Below are 11,529 nucleotides of genomic sequence, written 5' to 3' on the forward strand. Positions count from 1 at the left end.
TAAAACAACAAACTGTACTTCATGACTAACCAGCCTTGCATAGGAGCAAAGTAGAGAAACCACCTTGCCCAACATCCCATCTCTACCCAGGACAATTTTAGGTGTCCTAGAGGAACTGGGGACGGAAGCTCTAAGATCTTTAGCAAAAGGGCAGGAAACCTTTTCCCAGAACCACCATGGCTAATGGATTCCAAATATAAACATCACCATGCATGTCTTGTCTTGATTGGGGATAAAGGTTTTGGAATTCCCTAACAGTAGAGACTCCGCACTTAAGCTGAAATCCCATTCTAGGTTCAGTGTATTTTTAATCCACCAAAGCATCATCTTGGTTCCAAGATGCCTCGTGTGGTTTCAGCCTGTTTCAAACACTCGTGCAGAAGTGCTGATTTCAGGGTGCTTATTGCTGATTGTGTGGGAATGGCATTACTCCCAAGGACCATTTAACAGTCAGATATTCTTAATTGTATTGCATCAACTCTGCTTAACAGTCTGTGTTGCAAAACTTTTCCCTTCCCACATCTGAGCATTTCCCCCTTTCAGGTACATACATTTATAATTCAATTTCCCTCCTCTTGTAGCAGAATGGTGACTAAAAGCAATCCTAAATTCAAGCAAGCACAAATAAAACAACTTACTCTTTGGGGATCATCAACTGGCAGGCTAAATCTGGCTTCCCAGCTTTCAGAATTCTTCCACCATCATAAGCCATTTTCTTTGGGATGTGCAGGGAGATTTGTAGAGCATTCAAGACTTGCCTCTCTCAACTAGAAATTCTTCTTGGTTGCCTTACTACTGAGATTTCATCTGCTGTTGCCCACGCTTTCAAACCTTAAGATACTTTTTTAATAAAAAATGAGATTGCTGGAATGTTTTGTGTTGAATACAGTAAGGCTTGGCCTATATGCCATTTTTGATCTAAAAGTCTTATACTGTAATGTTTGAATTGTAAGGACTTCCTCTGCCTATAGCATTTGCAAGATGTCTTTTGAAGGAATTATTTTTGCATGCAAAGCCTGAAAGCTCTAAAAGGACAGAGGGCATGCCCTGCAATGTTGGGGACTAAATCACATTTGTTCTTTCTTGTTCTGCAATCGTTGATCTTTCTCCGTCTAGCATAGCAACCTGTTGAACTGGTCAGACCAGACTGAGACCTGCTATTGCCTCCTCTCAGGCATCATCCCCAAGGACTGGTGGTTCTCCCACACCATTTTTTCCATGACCAAGAGTTCTTTGATGATGCTATCTTTTTGCCATACAGGCATCTGTCATTTTTAATTAGAGATGTACTTCAACCTCTTTCTCAGCAGCTCATATCTGGCTTCTGCTATTCGGCTGGGAGTGCCTTGCTGAGATAGTCTTGGAACTGTAATTTTGTTAGGAAGATGAGTACTAAAGAAATTGGCAGATAAGAGGGCTGAGAGAGAAGGTGGAATGGCTCCTTCTCACACATAGCCCCTTAAAGGGGAAGCCGTTATATTGAAATCAGCACTATCTGTAGCATGACTGATGATTTTAACCCTTAAGCCAAGTTGAGAAAAAACACCACTGCTCCAACCATTCTTTATGTTTCCTGTATTTTATAGTTCAGATGAAAAACATGCGGGCTAGAAAGTACCAATACAAAAAGTAAAAGGGAGAAAGTACACTGGATTTTAAATTGTCTTTTTTGTTTGTGTTCTGTCCTTCTCAGTAACAGGTTTACTGCTTCAGTGAGAACAAGGCCTCAGTTAAGCCCATTCTTCTCTCCTTTTTGTTTTTTTAGCTCTTAAAAGGAAAAAAGAAAGGCCTAGTTCTCACTGAGGAGGCAAACTTGTTTATTCTTATCTTCTTAAGCTTAAGAACATAAGAATAGACTCTCTGGATTAAATGGAGGTACATCCTGCCCAGTGTTCTGTTTCCATCAATGGCAGCCAGCCAGACACTGTTGGGAAGCTCAGAAGGTGATGGTCTTCCCAGAATCTGGTATCCTGAGGTATTCTACCTCTTTGCCTCCCTACTTTTGATGGCTAATAGTCATTGACAGGCCTATCCTCTCCGAATTTGTCAATTCGTTTTCTTAAGACCCTATCTAAAATAAGTGGTGACCACCTCATCTTGTGGTCGTGAAATTCCACAAATGAATTGTGCGTTGTGTGAGGAAGCGCTTTGTTTAGTCAGTCCTGAACCTTCTGTTCTTTGGCTTTGCTGGCTGATCCCAGATCGTTTACACAACGTGCGGCTTTCAGCCCAACAGGTGTTCTTTTTCCTGCTCCTCACAAAAGCCCTGGGAAAGCTTGCCAGATAGAGAGAGCAACATATTTACCCATCAGAACTTTTGATCTGGGCCTTTCTGTCTGTCTGTCTGTCTGTCTGTCTTCAGTAAGCTGCCTATTTTGTTTCTGGAGGGTTCAGTGTAATGTGAGGCACAGGACACTTTCCTGAGCAAGGCCTGCCTTCCCAACATTCCTACATCAGTTGCTGAGGAGGCAAATCTGTGTCTGGACTGGAAGTAGGCCTCAGGACCCAAGTTGGGACTCATTAAAAAAATCCATGCTCAACGACAACTAAAGTGTCTAGCACTAAAGGCTGTGCTAAAACTCTTCTCCCTGATATCAACTCTTCTGGGTGCAGGGATTTTTATTTTTTTGGTATGGAGGAGAATTCCATCATGAGAGACCCCACCTGCAGTCTGAAGCAGTACAGCCCACTTACAAATATGCCACCTCCGTAAGAACTAGGCCTCAGATAAGCCCGCTTTTTTCTCCTTTTTGTTCTTCTGAACAGAATAGCCCTGGCAACAACCCAACTGCCTTTGGCAGGCAACATAATCTGTTTCCTTATTGTTAGGAATACTTTAATGCCTGCTAAGGAATGCATTTGGCAGGGGTGGGGAAAGATTAAAGCCTGCTTGCTATTTAAATGACAGGTCAGTCAAATAGTTACCTGTTTAAAAGACAAGAGATGGCAGGTCTGGAAATTATGCCTTCTGAATCACAAGGCCTGCGCCCTGATCCCAGATGTGGTTGAAGAGGTTAATGCTCCAAGGGGCTCTTTTTTATTACTTTATATCAACTAGGCAGAGTCCTGCATTTGGAATAGGCTTTGGAACCCCATTGCTCAAATTAAAGTGCAGAGTTGATCTACTACATTTTACATGGTCCCCCCTCCCCTCCCACTTCATTCTTCCAAATATATATTCTCTTTTCCTGCAAAGGAAACCAAGGAAACCAATTTTCTGCAAAAATGGAATAAAACAGGTTTATAATAATTTTTTAAAATGTGTTTCTTTTGTGAGCTGCTATATGGGACTGCTGTGGGTCAAAAGATGGAATTTGAAATCTTTAGAAAAAATACATACCTATAGTTAATCAAAAAAATTAAACATAATGGGTTTTGAATGGCATGTGTGTTCATGCGGTCATAGTACTTATCATTATTTTAGTTTTATTAAAAAGCATTTCCACGCAGGAAGGTTTGGCAATTAATTCTAAAGGTCTGTACTGTTACAGAAAGAGTTCCATAATCCTAGGGCTGCTGCAGAAAAGGCCCTGCTTTGCACCCTTATGGATTGACTTCACACAAAGGATAAATGATACTGAAGCAGGCCTCTCCACACACACTGTCTAAACTACCTCACAGGGTTGTTGTTTGGATAACAATGAGAATTCCCATGTACACAATTTCAGATTATTTTTATAATAGGGTTTATGCACTTATTATTGGTTTTGTCACATTTGTATCATGCCCTTCTTCCACTTGGAGCACTTGGGGATTATCTCCTTTTTATCCTTGTAAATTAGGTCACCAACGGCCGGATCTGATCCCAGTTCTGTGTGGTCCAAGTCCAACACTTTATCCAGGGCACCACACTGGCCCTCCACATTGGGAACAGAGCCACAATGCCCTCTGCTAACTTATATCTGGACAGCATGAAAAATTAAACCAGTAGCCACCTTACCATTGCTAGGCACAGAGACATAATTTGTGAGTGTGTGCGTGTATGTGTGCGTCCCTTCCAAAAGTTCTTTTGATCACTCTCTCTCTCCTTCCTCAGGATTCACCAGTCAACAAACTGCTCTATGCCAGGGAAATCCCACACTACAAACAGATGGTGGAGAAGTAAGTGTGAGGAAAAAATAAAATTGTGTGTGTGTGTGTGTGTGAATACCTATCTCAGCTGAAGACAAGAGGTTGTATGGGGGTGTTCAGTACTGCTTCAAAAATATGCAACAAGTAAATATTCCTTTTACAACCTGCATAAATCATTCAAATTAAGCACAAATTTCTATAACTTCTTATTTTGCATAATTCTGCTTCTGTTAGTCACAAGAAGGGGCAAGGATATAGACAGGGCACTGAGGCCACTTCCCCAACAACTGGAAATCTGATTTACCCACCTCCTGTGGGTTTGGAGATTTCATAGTCACTGTCCGCAAATTTTCAAGCATATCTTCATAATATAGAATCTAGACACTTCCTTTTAGCTATTGATTTCTGCAGCGTTTGTGCACTCCTATGAAATAAAAAAACATGCAGACCGCATCCATGCACTCTAAAACTCATTAATCTAAAATAATTGTCCCCCAACCAACCCTTTAGTGTACTGTCATCACTAACATTGGTCAAAAATTTCATGCCTAAATATGCACTGAAAGAGTGGAAAGATCCACCTTTTAGTTACTACTACTACTATTACTACTACTACCTGTTGTTGTTGTTGTTGTTGTTATAGTAATATTATACTATTATTATAGTATATTATTATTAATGCTATTAATGTTTATATGCCGTTCTATAATAAAATGTTCTCAGAATGGCTCACACAGTAAACAAGTTAAAAGCAACTGTAAACAATACAATGCAGATTGAAAAGGCCTAGAAAAATTTAAATAATAAAAATCTACATTATGAATGAGAAAGGTCCTTGGTGCTTTGGCTCCAATGTTGCTTAACAATATTGCTAATTTTAAAAGAATGACATCTGCCTTTCTGAGAGGGAGACAGAGGATCAGGCCTTTCGGACAGTTTAAAATGTTATGACACGGGTTTGCTTGAGGCATTGTGAGGCTATAACAAGTGAGACTTGTGACAAAACGCTATTTGGTTCTGTTTTGGCTACATGAGGAAAGACACTCGGAGAATGAGTAGATTCGTAATGTTGCAGTACAAAGTGATAAAGCAGAATCACTTTGTTATATAAGATGGCAGCATCTCAGAAGCAAGGAAGGTTAAAAAAAAACACCAGGTACCACTGGCACCTAAAATTTTGGGCCTGATAACTTAGGTTGCTCGATTAGGCAGGGAAAAGATTTTGCCCCCATTCAGAAGACACATTAAACCATGGCTTTAACCACGGTGACTAAGGCTTTTTGCCATTGGTTCCTTCTATGTGTGAAGCTTTTTACTACGGCCTGCCCACTGACTCCATTCCTTTCCCAGTTAGTTAGGCCACCAGCAGAGTGTGTTTCCTCATTACTGAATCATTGCAGTTAGCAGCCACTCATAAGAATGTTAGAAGAGCCCTGCTGGATCCGACCAAGGGTCCATCTAGACCAGCACTCTGTTCACACCGTGGCCAACCAGCGGTTAACCAGAGACTCACAAGCAGGACATGGTGCAATAGAACCCTCCCACCCATATTCCCTGGCAACTAGTATATAAAGGACACTCACTGGAGGAAGGATTCCCAAAGCAGAGGATTATATCCAATGTTAGAATAGACCCATTGAAATGAATGGGGCTTAAAAGTAGACTAAACAGGAAATGTATCCCAAGCCAAATCAAAGAAGCAATAAAACAATTTGATAAGTAAACTAGTGAAGATTACTAATATCCTAAAAGTCTGATAATCATGTTGTGTTATCTACACAGGCTACAAACATACAGTCATTAAGCAACAGAAGATAGCAAAATCAAGTTGTACATTCATATCATCCAACACAAGAAATAACCAAACATGTTTCAACCACAGGCCCTCCTCAGTGGTCTAGTATAGAAAAAGGTATATGAAAAAATATATGGAAAGATATAAGCACACACATATCTCAACCCAAGTTTCTCACACCTATTGACTATATAGGTGCCGTGTCTCCACCAATTCAGGCACCAATTTATGGTCCTTGCCATACCAAAAAAAAAAGTACACATGAAAAAGCATATGCATTTATTTACCGCTCAATAGCTAAAGCTCTCTGGGTGGTTCACAAAAAATTAAAACCACAAAATGCAGCATAAAATCAATATATAAAATATAATAGGGTGACCATATGAAAATGAGGACAGGGCTCCTGTATCTTTAACAATTGTATTGAAAAGGAAATTTTAGCAAGTGTCATTTGTATATATGGGTAACCATATATTACCCATATATTACCCATTAGAATAACTGATGTTATTCTAACGTTTTGAATGGGTTACTGTGACACGCACAGTGTCACGTGACCCTGGGTCTCCAACGTTGCAAATGAGTTGTACTTACAGGTTCTATTTCTTAGTTCCAGTGTGACTACAGATTCATGTGCCTCGTTCTACCAGTAATTTTCCTCTCCCTTTCTCAGAGCTGCTGGGTTTGCTCCGCCCACTTCCTGTTCTCCTTCCTTCGCCCCGTTTGCTATCTTATCTGCTACAGCAGATAAATCACACCAGCGTTATACTGTGCAATCACTGACAATTGCATGCAAAGGACTCAGAAGTTTTCCACCTTAGAATCTGCTTTGATTGTGAAGTAGTCTCATGCATCCTGCCTTAATTGTGCTCCTTTTGCAAAGGACTCACCCAAGCCGCTGCTGTGGGCGCAGGAGCAGGATTTTAAACAAATGCTTACATCTGCGTAAGCTTTATAGATAAAGACACCAAAATTGGCACACTAATTCAAATACCAAATTTGAATCAAATTGGGTCATCGGTTGATTTTTTATGATTTTTTTTTAACATTTCCCCCCTCTTTGCAAAGGAGCTGAGGAGCGTTCAAAGGATCGCTGTAGCTCTGTGCAGGAAAATTAACAAGGGTCCAAAGTCCAAAACTCATGACCAGCGGGTCTTAAATGGGGCTGCTGCTAAAACTTTTCAATTTGGTCTCCCATCCAAACTCTGACCAGACCCAGCCCTGCTTAGCTTCAGCAAAGTGGTTGGCACCTATGCATTCAAGCAATTCCTTGGGACTTGTGTTAAAATGTTTTGGGAGGAGGTTTGTGTGTGCGCTTATGACTATTGCCCTGCCCTGCCCTGCCCTGCCCTGCTCTGCTGGCTAGGAATGAGGCAGGCAGTGGGCGGAGCAAACCCAGAAGCTCTCACAGAAGAGGGAGAACAACAGAAGGATTGAACAATGTGCCCTGAAGTTTCATTGCAGCGAAACGTAAGTCACGCTAGTGTGTCCCGTGATACAGAGAACCACGTTAGAAAGGGACACTAGCAATGTTATAAGACTAGTGTAGATCCGGCCCTGGTGAAATTTCCTCTTCATCACAATAGTTAAAGCTGCAGGTGCCCTGCCCTCTTTTAAATCTGGTCACTCTAGTATAGCTCCTGCACCTTTAACTGTTGTGACGAAGAGGGAATTCCACCAGGTTCGCCATATATACAAATGACACCTGCTGAAATTCCCTTTTCTATGCAACTGTTAAAGATACAGGAGCCCTGTCCTCCTTTTCATATGGTCACCCTAAAATATAAAATCTTAAAACTACAGTATATATATTTTCATACTGTCATACTGAAAGGGGCCTTGGGCTCTACTATGAATACATGATTTGGAAAAAGGCAAGGAACTGAGTAATATACAGAGTAACCAAAATACTAATGAAATCTCTCAGGAGGCTTCCATTCCAGCAACCTACAAGCTGGTGAACAACTCCCTTTCAGTTTGACAGTACTCGTATATGGCGACTCCTAAACAATCGTTGAAGTTTCGCAAAAAAAATAATAATCTGTTCTTGATAATTGGGAAGCATTGCCCTGTAAAAGCAGAAAGAAAGAAAGGGGAATTTGCCACGACAAAGGCTTCTTTTTACCACCCTAACCATCCAAATTGAGATTGTGGATGCTTCTAGATGGAGGGCTCCTACCGCTACCAGTCAGAAGGCGTCAGGTAACTATTCTGTCTTTCTCTCCTTAATGGATTTTCTGTGGTAACAAAAGAGACAGAAAAAATTATGGGAAAACATGGGAAGGTTATGAGCAGAAAATGACATCTGGACCCCCATAACATTTTGTGAATGAGTCAGGATGATGATGTGCTAAAAGCCTCCTCTGGAAGCACCCTAGGACTGAGTGACTAGAGGGAAATGATCTTGAGTATATAAGCTCCAGGATGCTATCTTGTATAGTCTCTCCACTAATCTTTCTCTTTTTCTTCTCTTCTCTCCTCCCCCACCCCGTGTCCTTTGTTTTCAGGTATTATGCTGATATTCGACAGACTGTTCCCGCCAGCTACCAAGAGATGAACTCAGCCCTGACAGAACTCTCAGGGGTAAGGGATTGCTGGCAATGTCCCCCCAATCATGGTTTCAAGAATCCAAATAGTATATACGTAAACAAGGGCACCCTGACTCTCAGCTTCACTGATCTAAGGCTGTCCCATGCTGTTTTAATTTACCATCAGGGAAAGGTTGCATGCATCCCAGATAAGCACCTCAAACTTCTAGGCCAGCCCACCACAACCTGGTGCCTTCCAGATGTTTTGGACTTCAATTCCCATCAGCCTCAGGCAATATGGGCAATGGTCAGGAGTGGTGGGAGTTGTAATCCAAAACATCTGGAGGGCTTCAGGTTGGGGAAGGCTGCTCTAGGCATTATGCAGCCTCTTCCCCCCTCCCACTCCCCTACATGCACAGCCTTTCTCTTGCACTTTCTCTCGTCCAAGTCAAATGGGACATTTTCCATAGGATTTCATACATTGAGCTGTTCTAAACCTGTCCAAGGTATAGTGCAACTGATCCTGGAGAAATCTTCAAAAACTGTGTTGAGCAAGGTCTGCTTGTGTCATGATTTGGACAAGACTAGAATCATTTATGTGATTACTTCATCATGTGCCGGTCCACCAACAGTGGGATTATTCACACAACCGACAGGCTTGTGGTAGTCTTTGGGAAAGGGCTGTAAAAACCTATGCAGGCTGAGTCTGATCATGTGCACCCCTTGCTGTGCCCAGGATTCGGCATTCAGTGTGTGTTGGCATGCATTGAAAGCCAAATCCTGTGCAAGCCCAAATGATTGCAGGCTGTGAGCCAACATGTTGCAGCCACCATGCATCCGTGTGAATAGGCCCAGAGTCAGCACAGGTTCACTTCATTCTGCAGAAAAATGGCTGCATGAATTAGTAATAACTCTTAGTATTTCTATAGTGCTTTCTGACTGTTCAAAGTACTTTGTGTCCATTATCTCAGTAACCTTACACCAACCCTGTAAATCAGAGTTATCCCCTTTAGCAAAGTGGCCATCATTAGCAGATGGAGCATGTGTGGAGGGCTGGCATGTATATGGCAAGGACCACTCTGGGGGCACTGCATCTCTCTGTTCACAGCATGCATGGCACCCCCTTGTGGGCATCCAATCAGAGAGGTCTGGATCACAGTGCTTTACGTTTTCCCAGAGGAATGAATGACTGTCGTTTACTTCTGTGGGAGAAAGTAAAAGACTGCACTCAAGAGTGCCTTTTGAGGTGGGAGGTAAACCGGTTACTTCAGCTAAGAAGAGTCAAGTGTGCTGCTGCTATCTGTATTCAGATAGTCCTTATTGAGATAGTTAAACCTGCACTAGTTCTGACTGGAAGGAGGGGCTTAAATGATTGAATGTTCCTCCTTAAAACAAAACCCTTCATGGAGAAGGCTGTGCTTGAACACTTCTGTGCCTGTGTAAATGTAAATGTTTGTAAGAGAGGGAGATGGCGCCGTACCCCCGCCCACTCCTAGCCACTCTCAGGCTGCGGCCGCAATCCTATACCTACTTACTTAGAAGTAAGCCACATTAGTTCTGTGTAGACATGCATAGGATTGTGCTGTGATGGTCTTCATTATCTCTGCAAATGGGAGACGGTTGACCAGCACAAGATTCAAATAGAAATAGTTGCGCTTGAGTCTCTAAATTAGAGTGTTGTGGGTATGCCCTCATGCGAAATAGGCACAGATGATAATTTTGTGGGATTATTATGAGGATGAGTGAGAAGAATTGAAGGCAGTTGGACAATGTATGAATATGAAGTATACATAATACAATGCATGGAAATATATAAAAATACAAGTATAGTTAGCTGTCTTACGGATTTTTAAAAACAAAAAATATATAATAATTCTTTTCCTGTCATCTTGTCTTGGCAGAAATATTCCTCTGACCTCAATTGCCTGGTGGCCCTGCAAGAACTTTACAACTACATTAACAAGTACTATGACCAGGTATGGTGTTAAATTTCTTGGGACTTTGTAGTTGCAGCAGGGGGCAGGCAGCACCCCCCCCCAAAAAAAACCACTAGTTCAGCCTTCCCCACTCTGGTAAAAACAACAACCCAGATTTGATGGACTACAACTCCCGCATCCCCCAGCCAACATGGTTGGAAGGGGAATGCTGGGAGTTGTCCATCATGTGTGGAGGACACCAAGTTGGAGAAGCCTGAAGTAGTTGCAGTGTAAGAGGGAGGATCATGCACCCATCTATTCTAATCCAGTCCCTGAAGAGAGGTTGGCTGCTTTCAGGGCATGGGGTGGCATATAGAGGGATATACTAGAAGGCTTCTGCACCCAACGGCCAGGCAATATGTTGGCTTTGTGTGCCTTTTTGCAGATAATCAGTGCACTAGAAGAGGACCCACTGGGCCAGAAGATGCAGCTAGCGTATCGACTGCAACAGATCGCGGCTCTCGTGGAGAACAAAGTGACTGACTTGTGACATTCCTGGATCCACTACATGCCCAGATTGAACGTGACTGACTGTGCAATCCTAAGCATGTTTACTCAAAAGTACAGCCCACTGAGTTCAATGAGGCTTACTCCCTAGTAACTGCTTTCTACGACTGCAGCTGAAAGGGGGGGCAGGCTGATCCATCCTTTCCATATGTGTGTTTGTATGCACATATTACCCCCTCTCCCCCCCCAGTGCCTTAACTGCATAGATGCTGCCAGGCTCTCTTGCACTTGGTGCTCTCGCTCTCTCTTTTTTTAAAAAAAAAAACTAGCTGCAAAGGGAATCCTCCCAGTCCAAAACACTGGCTTTGTAAATAGAAGGGTGTATTTATTTCTGTCGCTCTCTGAGGAGAGTGCCGGCTGCTATCTCCCACCTTTGGGGGGTTGGGGTCATGGCAGCTCCCTGCTGACCACTGCAGCGCCTGGGATTTGGGGATTTACTCCTTCCACCCCCAATTTCCTGGCTGGTAATGCACTAATATTGGGGTGGTAACACCACCTTCCAGCTTCCTCTGTACAAACAGACTCTTAACTAGACTCTCCTTTAATCTTCCCCATCTACCTCCCCACTCCCCAATTTTATGTATATATGGGAGCTTTGTTCTCCAGGATTGTATTTATTTTAACGAGATTTTGAAGAAATAAAAAAAAAAAC

General features: G+C 42.4%; 1 protein-coding gene across 2 annotated transcripts in view; it reads left to right on the forward strand.

The window, feature by feature from the left end:
• The window catches only part of PLXNB3 (plexin B3), a 67,033-nt gene extending 55,504 nt beyond the window's left edge, over positions 1-11,529 (forward strand). For both annotated transcript variants that reach the window (XM_063119395.1, XM_063119396.1), the window contains exons 32-35: positions 4,037-4,101; positions 8,374-8,449; positions 10,296-10,370; positions 10,756-11,529. In XM_063119395.1, coding sequence (XP_062975465.1) covers positions 4,037-4,101; positions 8,374-8,449; positions 10,296-10,370; positions 10,756-10,860 — 321 coding nt within the window. In that variant the 3' untranslated portion in view covers positions 10,861-11,529. The remainder of the gene's footprint in view (positions 1-4,036; positions 4,102-8,373; positions 8,450-10,295; positions 10,371-10,755) is intronic.

This window comes from Elgaria multicarinata, chromosome 3, assembly GCF_023053635.1.
Source record: "Elgaria multicarinata webbii isolate HBS135686 ecotype San Diego chromosome 3, rElgMul1.1.pri, whole genome shotgun sequence".
Taxonomy (NCBI): domain Eukaryota; kingdom Metazoa; phylum Chordata; class Lepidosauria; order Squamata; family Anguidae; genus Elgaria; species Elgaria multicarinata.